The following is a 17,077-nucleotide window of genomic DNA, read 5'->3' as shown; positions in this document are numbered from 1 at the left end:
ACCTTTTGGTGGCATTTTAAAAATAGAATATAATTTTAAAAAGAGCACTAAAAATATACAGTTGTTATAGCATAAGCAATAAAGACAAAATTAAATTCCAATTTTTAGACTCCTTTTCAAAGAAAAGCCTTAACCCTACACTCAAAAGACTGGTAAAAAGATACATATGTATGTGCTTTATAGTAAAGTAAAATTTCTAAGATTTAAAAAGGAAATTTTTGGCACGTCCTTTGGACTTAGCACAACTAAGTCCGGAGCTTAGATGATTGGCAACTGCTCTACTTTTAAACAGGCACATTAGTTGGTAGAGATATTACTGTTATAAGAGTTTAGAGACGATGACATTTTTAAAGGAGCGATAGATTTGAAAAGCTCAAAAATGAAATACTGTTAATGCAATCAATAATTTTAGAGGATAGGATCCTTCCTTAGTTAGGATTACTTTTTTGTTTTCTAAGCCAGTGGCAAAAGCAAAAAATAAATCAGCCAGCCAGAAGTAATCTGTCTGCTTCAAATCAAAGAGCAGGGTAAAAAGGCCATGCCATTTCTGTTTTCTTTTGTTAAAAAAAAAAAAAAAAAAGAAAGAAAGAAAGAAAGAAAAAGGAAAAGGAAAGAAAAGAAAAAGCTCTTAAGCACAAAGAGATGTCAGGAACTATTAGTGATGATGGTGTCGAGCCCAACAGAAGCTTGGCCATAATTTCATTCCTACAGACAATTCCACATTTCTTTACTCCCAATGACAAGCAGCAGCAACTCAAAAATCATCTATATTAGAAAACAATTTTTTGTTAACATGAGTCATAAAATATTCTTCAGATACCAACTTTAAGACAAAAGGTAGCATATTTAAAACTCCCAAGAGGTCAAACAATCCAAACATTAGAGAAGCAATTCTATTAATAGGAAAGTAATGTCTATTTTATCATTCAGTCACTTGGTAGAGAAGATTAAAAATCCTTCATACATACTGAGAGACCATGAGAAATTCATAAATAAATACTACTGGCAAAGCAAGAGAAAAGGCAGGAAGGATATGGTTCTCTAGAAAAAACTACCAATGAAAGTGCCTTAAGAACATATCTGTTGCTTTTTCCATAAAAGGGCAAAATTCACCCCAGAATAGGGCATTTTGGTTATTCAAATATTTCCTTTAATAAAATCGTAATATGTACTACATATGAATCATCAATTTTAAACATGTGACTATAAGATACTTTATCTAAAACTATACTGAAAATAACAATTCAGATGGCTCTAAACATTTTGGCTTAAGATTTTCATTGTGAATATAAAATATAGATGTTTAACAATAATGAAAAGTTGGTCCTGTTAAAATTATGTTTAATCAGTTCTAAAACACATGTTTTTCACCTATTAAGTTTCTTAAAATGTTTTTTATAATGTAGATATCTTGCCATAGGTCTGGAATAAAACAATTTTTTCCAAAGATGGGCATCTGCTTCTGCCATCACCTGGAGGTGTGGTTCAAATTCTCAGAGGTAAACTCTTTCCCTACTCCCCACAACAGTGACAAAGTTGAGACTTAACAAGTTTCTTTATTATCTCTTTTCTGCACAGCCACGTCAATTTCTCATTTATCCTCGATTGAGGGCAAGACCTTTGATGTAACAGGTTTCCTAATAGATACCCCTATCCTAAGTTTTTTTTTCATTCTTGGATATATATAATGTGATGGAACGTCCTACCATCTATAATGATTTAATGAAATATGATACTTTGAGTAGATCTCTAAAGTCTCTATTCAGTAGGTTCCAAACCCCAATACGACTAATCATTATATAGCAAACTTATATAATTCCGTTTATTATATCCTCCTTAAGACATTAGTGCTACATCTTGAAAACCTATAGCAACATTTCATTTTATTTCTATAAAGACCTAAATTATCATGTACAATGAAAAAGCCAGAAATAAAATGTCTGATTATAAATTATTTCTTCAACCTAACTCCCAAGACTTATGACAGCACATACATTTCTAATGAAAATTTTAAAAAAATAATAATAATAATTTGCTTTTTCTTCAAAGTATTTGAAATCCTGAAACTGAGAAAGCAAAGTAGCTTTCAAAGAAGGTATACATGATTTGATGTTCAAGACAGAAAAGTAAACTCTGAATTAATTACAATAATTATATTTAGATTTAGAAACAGGAAAATTTAGCAAAAGGAAACTTACAAGGTGTTCTGGTTTCCTTTATTATCAAATTGCAGTAAAGGTAACACATTAAGTATATATACTTGTTTAATATGCGCAACTATTTTGTGAGGTAATTATCTTATTTTATTTCATAGATGAGAAACCTGAATCATTGAAGTATTAAACGTGGTCATGGTCATTTAGTTCCTAAGGTAAGAGTAACCATATGCATTGTCAGTTAGTCATCGCCAGCATTTGTTGGACATTTACTGTTGTTGCCTCAGGTCAGCCTGGGCATCCAGCTTTGGTAAAGCAAGATGGTCCAACAGAAGAAGACAGACATGTAAACACTTACAATCCAGTTTTATAAGAACTCTACAAAGGGATTAGGGGAGACGAAAGAGATGAATGAGTAGGAAAACAATGAACTAACTGGCCTATACAAATAAAGTTAAACTAGTTAATACTTCTTTAAATGAAGAGCATCCTACATGTATCTCCTGTTCAATATACTTTCTTTTCGAAGTATTAATTTATTACTTTTACTCATAAAAATTCTTTCAAGCGTATTGCAGGTTTTATAGGATATGGGTTTGATTTCAGAGTATATAGAACCCATGCACATTAATAGTACACATTTATGTGTATCTATAACATGCATAAAATCAAGGTTACAACATTGAATCACTACTGTTCAAATGTGTTTGGGGCAGTAAGAAGTACTTTAAACACAAAATGTTCTTCCCATCACTTGATTTGAACTGTACTCATCAGTAAGAAAAATTATAATAAGAATGAAAGGAATTTACTTTTCTCTGTGACTCTTCGAAAGTAACAGAAAAGTGTTTTAAGCTTCTCTGGTTTCCTTGATGAACGTCCTTCAAACAACCTGAAAGAGACCAAAAATAAAAGAGGGTAGAGGATGTTTTAAAATGTGTTAATAATTCACAAAGTAATAAATTTATGTTACTACTAAGTAAGCACTTTCCAGGTGATTCTGTAATGACAAAGAACTAGAAAACAGATTTGATCAGAACAGCGTCTGGAGAGGACTGAAATCCATTAGACCCAGGCTCCCTGAAAACCATTGGAATCAGCCAGTATTCTCTACCCACCCACTTGTCCAATCCATTTTCCTCCAGGGAAAAGGTACCATCTCATCTCCCAAGGTCAAGTAGGGTCAGTCAGTTAATGCACAGCATGTTCCCTGTGGCAAGTACTTATTTATAATGAATAATATTATTAGGCGGTTACATAACTGAACAAAAATGGTATCTAAAAAAAAAAAATCTACATTTGAGTATTTATAGTGAAGTCAGGGGAGTGGGATGGAGGGGAGAGACATAGGTATGAAAAGAGACTGGGGCCTGAATGTGTAATCTTTGTTAATTAACAGATCTTGTGACCTACTAAATGTCTATGCCCTCCCAGTGCTCTTATGTTTAAACTGGAATTCCCAAAGTGGCTTTATTTGCTGATAGGGCCTATGAAGAGGCGGTGAAGGTTAAATAAATACAGCCCTAAACTTATAAGACTGGGGTTCTCATAAAAAGAGGGAGATACATCAGAGCTTTCTCTGTCATGTGAGAATGAGGTGAAAAGGCAGTAGTCTATAAGAGAAGAGAGTCCTCATCTGGAATAGAATTCATTAGTGCCTTGATCTGGGATGTCTAGCTTTCACAATTGTTGAGAAAATCCATTTTTGTTGTTTAAGTCACCTAAGCTATAGTATTTGTTATGGCAATTAGAACTGATTAATACAGATCCTTTGCTTGGTTACAAAAACAGTGCCCATGTTATCCAGTTTCCAGCAACCTAGATTTACACTACTTAATTTGGTTTGCTTTGAAATGATGTGGCATTGTTATTGGTAACATAATTCAATTTGTCCTGAGGAAAGAAAAGCAGGGTTTTAGAAGCATATGACCTGAGTAAGTAGTTCACTAAAAGATATCTCACACAAAAGCAGGCTTTTGGGAATAAGATCAAGCTTTCCAAAGGCATTTAAAAATTACAGGAAAATTCATTGGCTATAAATGATGAGGATTCTCTGCCTCCAGTCATATACTCTGATTTTAAATCCAGAAACCCTTCCAAATAGAAGTTCACTTTAATAAGTGCTAAAATGGGTAACATTTTTCATGATTAGAAGAGCAAGCTTATGTAACTATGCAGAAAAGGAAAAGTTAATTTCATGAAAAAAAATCCTGTTGAGCAATTGAAATGAATTAAGAAAAGGGAAGGAAATGCAGATTTCAAATGATCCTGTTTACAACGATTTGAAATCTGTATTCAGGGTCAACTTCTGGAAAAAACAATTTATATAAATATTTCCTAAAAAGAATACTAATGTTGGGTAGCATTTTAACCCAATCTAAAATATAATCTACTTTTAAAAATAGTTCAAAGATGCTTGTGTGATAATTTTTACTCATTTAAAGAACTTAAAAAATATTAAAGACACATACTCTTAAAATATAGCTGGCAGCTGAAAACAGGCTCTCTGAGAGTATAAGTTTCAGCTTGATTTCTTCTGCAATATGTCAACCAGAGTATAGTTTGTTTAAATCAAAATGATAGTCAAAATGAAGAAGGCACTTGGCAGTTTAATTAAACATCTTATACCAATAAATATGATTTACTAAATGAATAGGCTCTACTGCAAAATCCTTTTCTAGGCTTACTACTTATAGATGAAAGCAGTATAAATACAAAAAGCAGCCACCTTTTTTTAGAAACGAATTGATATACTGTATAACTCAATTAAGGGGGAAAAGTTCTCCAACAGAAATACTGCAGAGAGAAGAGAAAATGGTTGTTGCCCGTAAGGAATAATTCCCCAAACCTCAAAAAGAAAATGCCCCTAGCTTCTATATGTGGGTTAGTTGTTTGTAAAACAGCATAAAAGTCTACATATTTCATAATCATGATGACAAATTATTAACCTTAGGAGCCTCTTTGGGTTGCATTATTATCCTAGTGATATGGACTTTCCTAGAATTTCATACTGATTTTATTATCACTATAAATGAGTGCTATTGTTTATTTTACAAGTCCAAATCTTACAGGTACCAAATCAAGCAGAATTTCAATTATTTACTACTCTAATTTCCAATCATTGTGTATACAAAATATGCGTTCCCATCTAAGCCAGGAAGTGGGGGGGGGGGAGAGAAAGAGAGAACGAGAGAGAAAGAAAGAGAGAGGTAGGAAGAGAGAGAGAAGTAAAGATAAATTGAGAGAAGTTAAAGTAGATTTAAATCCTGGTGACAGTTCTTAGACTTGGCTTGTTATAACATTTCAAAGAGGTATGTATGGCCAAAAAAATAAAATAAGTTATTATACAACAAGTAAAAGCAGAAATACACAGGCAAGAAGTATGAATGAAAATCATTGCAAGAGAGATACATGGTATCATAAGAGTGTTGGGGTAGTGGTGGCAGGGGGAGAAGACAAAGGGACTAAGCTTGGAGACTAAGAGGTGGGGAGGGCAGATCAAATCTGATAGAAACGGAGCTAGAGAGAGAGGGAGCCTATGAGAGACAGATACAGAGAGGGGGGAAAAAGATACTCAGAAAGGAAGCATCATATGAGTTTTTAACTTCCTAACACCTTTTTCTTTTTAATTTAGATTTTTCAAGTCTTGGGAATGTATTTTCAAGTATTTGGAGGTGACTTTGACTTGCCAGTATGTACATAAATATGCATATAAACCAGGCCACTAACAACCCCTGTGCATGTAGGGAAGATACTCTGGCACTTCACTAAATGATAAACACAAATTATTTTTAAAAGAAACAGAAAAAGTCAGTCAGGCACCCAGACTCTTTTCTAAACAAAACATTTTGCATTTTCAAGGGAAGAAGTCAATCAAAGGTCAGAAACATTAATTGGTACTTTTCTTTTCATATTTATAAAGAGAAACACAGTTTAATAAAATCTTTCCCTGAATGGAATACTGATAACATTACTGGAATTGAATTCTAGACACACACACCCATGCCATTATAAGTAAAGGATTAATTCCATTAGTATACAGTAAATCAAGACTAAAGCCCTAAAACCTCCACTTTAAAATAGAAGCATGTGATAATGTGGGACCTAGCCAGAAAGTCGTTTCTGGCCTCTTCTGTGAGGCACTCTGCCATATGGCCCTAGCAGCATTTTCAATTCAGGGAAGAGGGCAGAAGTAAAAGCCTCCTGGGCTGACCACTGCAGAGACCCACAATTTATCTCTGACCATCTAGTTTCCATGCAATCTCAGAAGCATCAATGCTAATCACATTGGAAGCCTTTATATGAATGTTTAGGCCCTGAAAGGCAAGCAGGGGAAAAGGTCAGGGGTATTTAACATAACTAAGCAGGTCTGGAAGAACACAACAATAAATAAAAAAGGGAGACTTATTCAATTTATTGACGTCAGCCTTCCACCACATACTCTTGCCATTTTTCTTATTCAATCAACTAGCTACAACTCATTTGAGATTAAATATACTCATACACACACACACACACACACCCCGAACTGCCAGAAACAACTCATGAGTACAAACTATGCAAAAAAGAACACACAATAACAACAAAATCCTATATAACTAGCTTACCAAATAGCTCATTGGATTAGGTACTTGACCTTTTAAGCCACATAAAAAGGGAATTTTGGGTTGTCTTCCATTTCTGAGGCAGTCTCAGAGCATTTGCTCTTAAGAAGCAGTGAGACATAATGAAAAGCACTGAGTTTGAGCAGAAGACAGTGTTCAAGTTCCTGTTCTGCTGACAAGTCCCTTACTTTCCATGAAGCTTAACAGTAAGAAGCTTTCCTACCTAAATACTTCCATAGATAGAATCAAAGTGAGTCATCAATATCATTCCTGTTTAGTTTAGGTTCATTAAAACACATCCCATCTCATAAAAGTGTGGAGAGACATTCTGGCTGCTAAGGAGTTCCTACAACAACTGTAAAACTATTACAGGCCTACCTGCTTTAATTCATTTTCAGTGTTCTGGTATCCACGAAAACATCCATGAGGCAAAAAGACAAGAGTATGCCTGGCTTAAAATCTTCAATGGAACTAATTAAACTTTTATTTGGTAAAAATTCTACTTATTGTGCTTAAATCCTACTTGCTTACTCTGGACTTATAAAGGGTTTGGCTCACTTAAAAAACCAAGAATTAGAATCGTTCTAATTTTTCACTAAGGTTCAAGAAATATTAATCCAGTCCATTCAAAGGGAAATGAGTGACAGGGTGGTTAAGGGACACTGCTTCTAGAAGCAGACTGTTTATTGAGTTGAATCTAAATTTTACACAAGTTTACTGTGTTAACTTGGTGAAGTATCCTACCTTCTCTAATCCTCCATCTCCTCTCATCTGAAAAACGGAAATAACAATACCTAATCAATACCTAATTTATAAAGTTGATGTGAAGATTAAGAAATAATTTAACAGTGATTAGCACATGGTAAATGCTAAACAAATATTAGCTATTATTATTAGGAGATATTCTCATGCTAGAAGATTTCAGATAACGTCAAGTAAGCTGAGGTACTTGGGCTAAAATAAGGTATTACATAATACCCACCAAAAAGTCAATACATATTTGCATAAAGTGCTTGCATTGTTCTAATCTATTCCTTTCCTTAAGAAAAATGGTTCAGTCTTGTTTTTCATCAAGCCTAACAGGAAAACACTTGGCCAATCTGCTTAGTCTTCAGAATAAATCATCATGAAGAATGAAAAAGATAAAACCATCATTGCCCTAGAGTTCCCCTGGCAGAGGTTAGTTGGTTATGAAAATTTAACAGTGGTCCTTCTCATGCTCTGTGTGTAGCCCCTGCTGCTCTGCTACTGTGACTTATTTTTTAAAGGTCATTTCTTTCTCTTCCTTTCTCCCTCCTCCTCCTCCTAATCTCTGGGGAAATAGGATTACCTTTCTTCTCTATCTTGAGTACACACCCACCTTAGGAACTAAGTATTCAGACTTTGGAAATGGCACCAGAAATAACTATCTCCCCAAATTAAAAAGTGAATTACACTCTGATGGACAAGTGGAATGTAACCTTTGAATCACATCTTTTAAAGTTCCCCATTCCTCCTGATGGGCAGAATCACACCCTCTGGGATAAGAGTCCCCTGTTTTTCTCCTTTGCTAGCAAAGCAATAAAACACCTTTATTTTTTCCTCAAAACTATGTCCTCATTGTCAGACTGGCATCAGGGACAAGGAAGGACTGGGCTTTCAGTAACGAAAAGAATCATGGATCTGTGGGGAAATGGTTGATTCCAGGACTGGGACATGGAAAATACAAGATAAACTTAAAATACTTTGTGAGTCTAGAAAGAAAGGAAATGCTCAATAAAAGAATGGGAACTTGTCAAAAGACAAGTCCTGAGGAACCCTAATAGTCATAGCTAGAACAATTTGAGCAGCAAAATGAATAATGATTATATTAAATTTTAACTTATACAATGAAATAAAGATCAATGAATCCATTTTAATAGTAAAAGAAAGTATAAGGGACTCTTCCTTATAAGATAATTTCAATTAATACATGTGTAAGAGGAAAACAAAAATTGTAACAGGTAAACATTACAGTAATAACTGCAGACAAGGGCCATCAATGGATGCTAAAATTAGTGAGGGAAAATGTGACGCAAACATTTGCATAATATTTTATCTTCTATTAGAAAAAAGAGGAGGGTGTTTTTACAGTGGAAAAACCTAGCAAACATTACCTTAGTCAGCGGATCACCACTAAGATGAATCATGAGCCCACTAATGTGATGCACTAAGAACACAAGGTATTTCTGTGGTATTTCTGCCCAAAAATGCATGACCTCATTTTAATTGTGAAAGAATATTAGCCAAATACAGATAGAGAACATTCTCCAAAGTTATTAATAAGTAGTCTTCAAAAGTATCAAAGTCATAAAATAAAATTAAATTAAATTAAAAAATTTAAAAAACAAGGAACAGGGTGGAGGAAACCAAGAAATCAAATGCAATGTGGCATGCTGGGTACAATCCTGGAACAGAAAAAAAGGACAACAGACAAACTGGAAGAATGTAAGTAAGGTTGGTAGTTCAGTTCATAGTACTATATCAATGTTAACTTACTGATTTTTATCATTTTTCTATGGTTACAAAAGATGTTAACAAAAGGTGAAATGAGGTAGAGTAGCATATAGGAATTCTGGGTACTACTTTTGTAACTTTTCTGTAAGTCTAACATTAATTTAAAATAAAAAGCTTTTAAAAAAATTCATTAAAAATTAAAATAAAAATAAATGGTTACTGCACCATTCCATGTTGAAAAACAACAGTATGTCAGACAAAAGGGGTTTTGGTTTGTTCCATGACCATACTTCCTACTTGACACACTGCCCACACTGATCCACCCTCAGGGTTGGGAGTTGTGTGATCAGAGGTGGTGGAGGATTATACACAACCTACCAGGAAAGAGGAACACATAGCAATTTTCTGAAGACTTCATAAGGTATTAGAGAAAAAAAACTCACATTCTGTTCATAGGTACCATAAAGACAAGGCTTAAATGAATAAACAAAGAAGACTTGGGGAATAATGGATCAGAATATGGGAGGGAGGGAAAAAATGATACTCATTTGCTAAGAAGATTTCTTATAATATTTTTGCTTGCACAGATGATAGAATACTCACTTGGGAAAACTGCCAAAATTTGAAGCTTTATCAACACATTTATAATGTGCTAATTTAGTCAAATAATTTGTACATTTGCCTTCCTTTTAAAAATATTACATTGATAATCATGTCAAAGTCACTTTTCATTTTAAGTATATTTTTCAAGCCTTATGATTTTATATTCTTTATGAGATCTTTACAGAAAGGGATTTCACTCCCACTTTAACATTATTTTAGCATATAAGGAATATAAGGTACAATAAATATTCCTGTGAATAATCAAATTAAGGCAGGTTGAATCCAGAGCATTCAGAGGAGGAAGATAATCTGAGAGGGTGGAAAGAACATGGGCATTGCAATACTGAGATGAAATCTCAGTTCTGTGACTTACTGGCTCCTGGATCCCAATCAAGTTCTTTACCTCTATGAACTTTAATTATCTTGCCTGCAAAATGGTAAAAACATCACTTAACTCACAGTATTGTAAGATAAAATCAGATAATTGTACATAAAATGCTTAGCCCATGGCAAATTACTCAAAAATATTGTTCCTTCCACCCTTCTCTATTTCACTGTTAAAGAGGTGTTCTGAAAACATACCGATTGAAGTTAATGTCTGGATAACTAGAATACTCCGATTTCATTTTAGCATTTCGTCGGGGAAATGTGCAAAAAAAAGCATTAGCTAAAAGACTGGCAATCTGTTCCTGTGACATTGTGATGGAATGATTCATCTTCTGTTTCAGGAGTGGTATTGGCTGATGGAGGAAACAAAAAATACAGACAAGAAAAGCAATAATTAGTTTAGCAATTTTGAAGGCAGAGGCACCAAATTGCATTTGCTAAATTGAGGCAGAAATAATTTCAGGCCACTTTTGAATCCTTAAATCAACAATATTGTTAAAGTTAAGGGTTGTTTATCAGGGATGATTGGGAAAATGTAGTTGTTTGACAAACTGCAGATTTTTAATTAGTAATAATGAGAGTGAAAAAAACATAAAATGTTACTTAACTACCATGTTTAAGCAAGTAAATAGAAAGACAATACCCATGTAATAAAAAATTAAAATAAAAGATAAAACAAATATGATACATTGAATTTAGCTATTATTATATATGTTAAATTTTATTCTTATATAAAAAATTGTCAGAGCAATATTTCTTAGTTCTAAATAAAATGACTTCAGGAAAATAATTCAATAAATAAGCCTTTTCCTCTTATTTTATTTTTATTTTATTATTATTATTCTTTGACTCACTGTAGAGGAAAGGGGTACAACTTTCATTTCTCTGGCTGTACACAAAGTAGAGTCACATCATTTGTGTGATCATACATGTACATAGGATAATGATGTCTGTTTCATTCTATTATCTTTCCTTCACCCTGTCCCCTCTTGACCCCTCACTTCCCTCTACACAATTCATCCTTCCTCCATTCTTCCCTTTCCTCCTCCCCCACCCCCATATGTATCATTATCCACTTTATCAGAAATAATTGGCCTTTGGTTTTTTGGGATTCCTCTTATTCTAAATCAAATTGATAATTTCTCTGTGAGATCCAAATATAATTTTATTAAAGAAATTAATGGAACATATGAAAACTTATGTATAATTGGTAACAAGACAGGCATTTCCTACACAATCACACACCCCAAGTCAAGGAATATACAGAACATTTTTCTTTCAAATCTTTTATGTCTAAAATGTCTTCTACTTGTACCAAACTCAAATTCATTGACCTGTAACTATCAGGACGATCCATAGGACCTTAGTATTATATTCAGTGGATTTTATTCTATTTTAAATGTTTAAACTATATGTAAAAGACATACTGGTAAAACCAAAGACAAACTTCCAGTTAACCCATCAGTTGTTCAAATGATCCCTATAATACTTAGAGATGCTTTTTCTTCTCCCTGTTAATAATACCAAGAACTAAGATTGCCAAATATTTGAACAAATCTCAAACCATCTGCCCAGAGGGAACTATCCACATCATACTAGAGGAAAGTTAAGTAAGACAAATCAAAACTGCAATTTTTTTTTTTGTTTTTTTTTGCGGTACTGGGGATCGAACTCAGGGCCTTGGCTTGCGAGGCAAGCACTCTACCAGCTGGGCTATCTCTCCAGTCCAAAACTGCAATTTTTCTAAGCAACAGGCAACACATGTTATTGCTAGACTAAAAGTTCACTAAAAAGAAGAAAAAGTTAAACTTGCAATTCAACTATTTGTCTTGGAAAAATTCAAAGGTGAACATACAAGCAAAAGGTAAAGAATTTATTTTCACTACACTACCCGAAATTCTCCTTCCTTTCATTTCTAGGGAGGAGGAAATAAGAGAGCTCATATTGATCTCTATTTTTCATTCTAAACATGTTATACACCATCCAGCAATGACAGAGTATCAATGGTTTAAAACAAAGTTTTAGTGAGAAAAGAGTTTCCAATTATCATTTACTAAGTTATCTAGAAAACTAATTTTAAAAATTAATGGACCCAAAAAACCAAAGGCTGAATGTTTTCCGTGATAAGTGGAGAATGATATATAATAGGAGGTGGGGGGTGGGGAGTGAGAGAAGAATGGAGGAACTTTAGATTATGTAGAAAGAAATGGGGGGGGGGGTATGAAAAATGGTGGAATGAGACAAACATCATTACCCTATGTGTACATGTATGATTACACGAATGGTATGAATCTACATTGTGTACAACCACAGAAATGAAATGATGTACCCCATTTGTGTACAATGAATCAAAATGCAGTCTGTAAAAAACTAAAAAATAAATAATTTTTAAAAATGGAGAATATTTAGGCTTAATGGACTTGAAACACAAACATTTCCTGATCCCCAAATAAACAAATAATATAATTTTTAAAAGAACAAATGACTTTCTGCTCTCCTAGTAAAGAAAAATCCTAAAAGCTCATATTTAGGGAAAAGAGATGACTGATATAAATTTTACTGGTTACTATAAACCTAGATATTCCAAAATGCTCCTTCCAAAACTTGTTTCTTTTGATATTTTTCATTAATATAAAAATTACCTTTTAGATTTGTCCTAGAGTACTTTAATGTGATAACTCATAAATATCAACAATTTAACCTGCCAAAAATGTATTTTGGTCTCAAACTGAAATCTTAACTTTCAATATCTTCCCATTAATACACTAATGGAAGAATGAATTTGTTTTCAGCCAGGACAAAAAAGCTGGGGAGCCATGAATCTGATCTGGTTCTACCCAGTGACTTATTATTGCTTACAAATTTAGATGTTTTTGAATCACAAAAGTCTCATTAAGTGAAATACAGAAACTTACTGTCCTACAGCATAAGTAGAGAAGAGAATTAAGTGATCCATGTCTAAAGGATAGATATTGTTGATTATGTTGAATTCAAAATTATTTAACTGAACTCCACACAAAACCCACAAAGAGGATCTCTCTTCAAGGAGAATATAATCTAGTGGGAGGAGATAAGTAAAAACATAAAATAAAAACAATGTGGTAAGTATATTTGAGTGCTACAGGGTGAATTAAGCTCTGCGAGTAAAAGCAAGAAAGGCCTCACAGGGCAAGAAGTAACAGGCAGAGCTATAAGGCAATGAGAGATTTTATTTTTCTAGGTAAGGAAAGGAGAGGAAGGAAAATGAATGAATATGGAATATAAGCAAACAATTCCAAGAGAAGCAACAGGAAGGGTTGTTTTAAACTATATTTTCTTCAGTCAGGCATAGTGGCACACACTTGTAATCCCAGTTACTCAGGAGGCTGAAGCAGAAGGATTCCAAGTTCAAGGCGAGTCTTTGAAACTTAATGAGACCCTATCTCAGGATATAAAGTAAAAAGGGCTGAGAATATAGCTCAGAGGCAGAGCTCCCCTGGGTTTAATTCCCGTTATAGGGCAGGGGTTGGGGGAAAATCCCTGTCTAATGTAAAACTTTTTTTGGTGTGGTGGTACTGAGAATTGAACTCAGTAGCATTCTACCACTGAGCTATAATCCCCAGTTCATTTTTATTTTTTATTTTGATACAGGGTTTTGCTAAATAGACCAGCTGGTCTCAAACTTGTAATCCTCCTGCCTCAACCTTTCGAATAGCTGGGATTATAGGTATGCACCACTTCACCTGGCATAAAACTTAAAATAAACACAATGTATTACTGAGGTGAAATTAAATAGCCTGGAAACATCCCAGTAAAATGCTAATAATTGTGGCAGGTTGAAAAACATTCACTGGTTCTCCACTGGAGATGGCATGGTCCAAGTAGACAGTTGTGGGTAATTTCTGGTTCCCCCAATGACTGCTTATCATTTTGAGGTGTGCAACAGGATGGAGCATCGCACACAATCAGATGCATTTCCACCCACAATGTTCATAGGACCCTGTGGGAGCACTGCTGTGAGAAACTCAAAAAGAAAATTATGAAGAACAAAACAACAATCTTCTGTGGAGGGCTGAAAATATGCTCATGAGTTCTTTGATACTCTTCCCTTTAAAAAGTGGCATCTAATACCCCTATCCTTGAGTATGGGCTAGATTTAGTGACTAGCTACTAATGAGCAGAAAACTAGTGGCAGCAACACTGGGTACTCTGGGAAACTTGGTCACAAAAGTTACTACAGTTTCCTCAGTCTCTCTCTTGGAAGAGAAAGCTAAGGAAGTTTGAAACTACGTCATGAGGATACCCAAAAAGCCTATGGAAAGGTCTACACGGAAGCCTCCTGCCACAGCCATGTGAGTGAGCTAATTAAGTGGGCCTTCTAGCCCCAGTTAAGCCTTTCTGTAACCATAGCCTTGGCCAATATCCTGACTACAATTACACAAAAGACTGAATCACAACTAATTCAGCTAAACTGCTCCTAAACTCATGACCAATAAAAACTGTGAGATGATAAATGTTAATTGCTTTAAGACACTATTGAGGTCATATGTTATTTGGTAATAATATATAATTAATACATCCCAAACAAAATAAAGCAATACTGAATTATTTTATTTTTTTAAAGGAGTTCCATAAACTCATTGGTTTTATCAATATATCACTTTAGAGGACAGTAAAAGAGTGCGTAGTACTAAGCCATTTTGAAAATAAAATATCTAAAATCTATTAGTGTATTTTGATATAATGACTGAATTTTTAAAGACAGAGACTATTTAAACAAAAAGAGGAAAAGGAAGTCTGAGTAAACAAATTTCCACAATGTAAACTGAAGCTCAAAAATGGAATGTTACATTTTTAATGTCATTTTGTAGCATTCACTCTAGCCTCTAATCTTTTCCTTAATGTAGCAAAATTACCATATTCTTGGGAAGAAACTGTTTCCCACCCCTCTCTCTACCATTCTTCTCTCTGATCTTGACTATGAGAATTTAAAAGAAATCCAACTACAAATCTCAAGAAAGCTACTGAGGAAGTTAAATTTACTAACCTGAGTGCAAATATTTGGCAGACAGAGTGCTATTTTCACCATATCAGGCAAAATGGACTGATATAAATGTTGAGCTTCTGCTTCTTCGAGTACCTGAAAACCAATAAAACAGGTTTTGTGAATAATAATAAACAGTGGATAACCAATGAACAAATATTTGTTACAAAATTACTAATCCATTTTTCATGGAGGCCCACAATGAGACATTATCATCACTATCAAACATATGTACAAGCACACCAACTGGAGTTATCAACAAACCTACAAGTTCATTTCCAAATATATATAATTCACCTTAATGTTCTCCAAAACCAAACTATCCCCCAAATCAAGTATCTTTCACATCAACCTTCATTATCAAATACAATACCTGTAAATGAAAAAGAGTACATTCTGCCCTTGACTACACCAAGTGAAAACTGCTAGACAACCAAGGACTCTTTCAGAAGTCCCAAAAGGACTCACTGAACTTCAGAAGTTTATTACTTACAGCAATCACAATAAAAGCTACACTAATTACTTCAGGGCATCCAGTATGTACCACACCTAACTTAACTGGTTAGGAAACGAGGTTTCTTATGACCTTAGACATTTTCCCTTGAAGGTACAATTGAGAAGTTAAAATCACAATTCCCATATCATAATTTAAAGGACCACAAAGATGAAATTTGTGTTCTGTTTTCACCTTTTATAAATTCCCATCTCTGTAAGCAAGTGAACATTAAGACAACTATTAATTTGGGGGAAAACAAAAATTGTACAAAAGAGGAAAAGCAATTATAGCCCAGATATGAATAATGTTTACAATATTATATTGAAAAAATAGGAATGTGATAACTAGGGTGGGAAAGTGAGGCAGCAGTAAGGCTTATATTAATGGTAATGGGGAAATATGAATTCATGCTAAGTCCTAAACTCTTAAAGTGAGAAAGGGAAGTCAATACATTATAAAAAACAATAAACAAACAAACAGCAACAACAAAAGGAGTTCAGAGTAAATGGTTTCCTCTTCATAATAAGCCTCTTTAACTCTGATAAAATTAAGGACTAGGCTGGATGCAGTGGTGCATGCTGTAATCCCAGAAACTTAGGAAGCTGAGGCAAGAGGAACATAATTTCAAGGCCAGTCTGGACAATTTAGCAAGACCCTGTCTCAAAGTAAGATTTCAAGAAAGCGCTGGGAACACAGCTTGGCAGGAGAGTGCTTGCCTAGAATGCCTAAGGCCCCAAGTTCAATCCCCAGTGCTGCTAAAAAACAAAAACAAAACCCTCAACAGTAAGAAGACATTCAACTACTTTTGATATTTGCTTTCCTGTAGCTGAAAATGTATTAATACATTTTAACATATTAATATATTTGTTTTAAATACTCAAACTCTTCCTTAATACAACTTATCTTTTTGCTTTTTAAAACTTTTTATTCTGAAGAAACTAGATTTGTAAAATGTTGCAAAAATAATATAGAGGTACAGTATACCTTTCACCCACTTTCCCTCAATGATTAGATTTTATATACGTATACCACACAGTCAAAATCAATTAATGCTGATACAGTGTTTATCATTCTATGCCATTTTAAAATGTGTATGTTTGTAAACCACCACCAAAATTGAGATACAGAATTCCACTACATTAAAAATTTCATATTACCCATTTATAATTACTCACTTTCTTCCTCCCATTTTTCCTAACCTCTAGCAACCACTAATTTGTTTTTCATCTCTATAACTGTCATGTTATATAAATGGAATCATTGTTTTCTTTCAAATTTATTTTTTACTCAGAGTAGTAGAGATTCATTTGAGTTATTTTAAGTATCAATAGTT

At 33.9% G+C, this 17,077-nt stretch overlaps 1 protein-coding gene across 1 annotated transcript in view; it reads right to left on the bottom strand.

Moving 5' to 3' along the window:
* Window positions 1-17,077, bottom strand: part of PARG (poly(ADP-ribose) glycohydrolase) — a 128,914-nt gene that overhangs the window by 59,378 nt on the left and 52,459 nt on the right. The window contains exons 8-10 of the mRNA XM_079136482.1: window positions 15,252-15,344; window positions 10,421-10,578; window positions 2,969-3,048 (exon numbers count right to left, since the gene is read on the bottom strand). Of these exons, the coding sequence (XP_078992608.1) occupies window positions 2,969-3,048; window positions 10,421-10,578; window positions 15,252-15,344 (331 nt within the window). The remainder of the gene's footprint in view (window positions 1-2,968; window positions 3,049-10,420; window positions 10,579-15,251; window positions 15,345-17,077) is intronic.

Source organism: Sciurus vulgaris, assembly GCF_902686455.1.
Source record: "Sciurus vulgaris genome assembly, chromosome: 4".
NCBI classification, from domain to species: Eukaryota; Metazoa; Chordata; class Mammalia; order Rodentia; family Sciuridae; genus Sciurus; species Sciurus vulgaris.
Note: the sequence above shows the minus strand (reverse complement) of the source record. Positions and strands in the feature narration are given on the sequence as shown.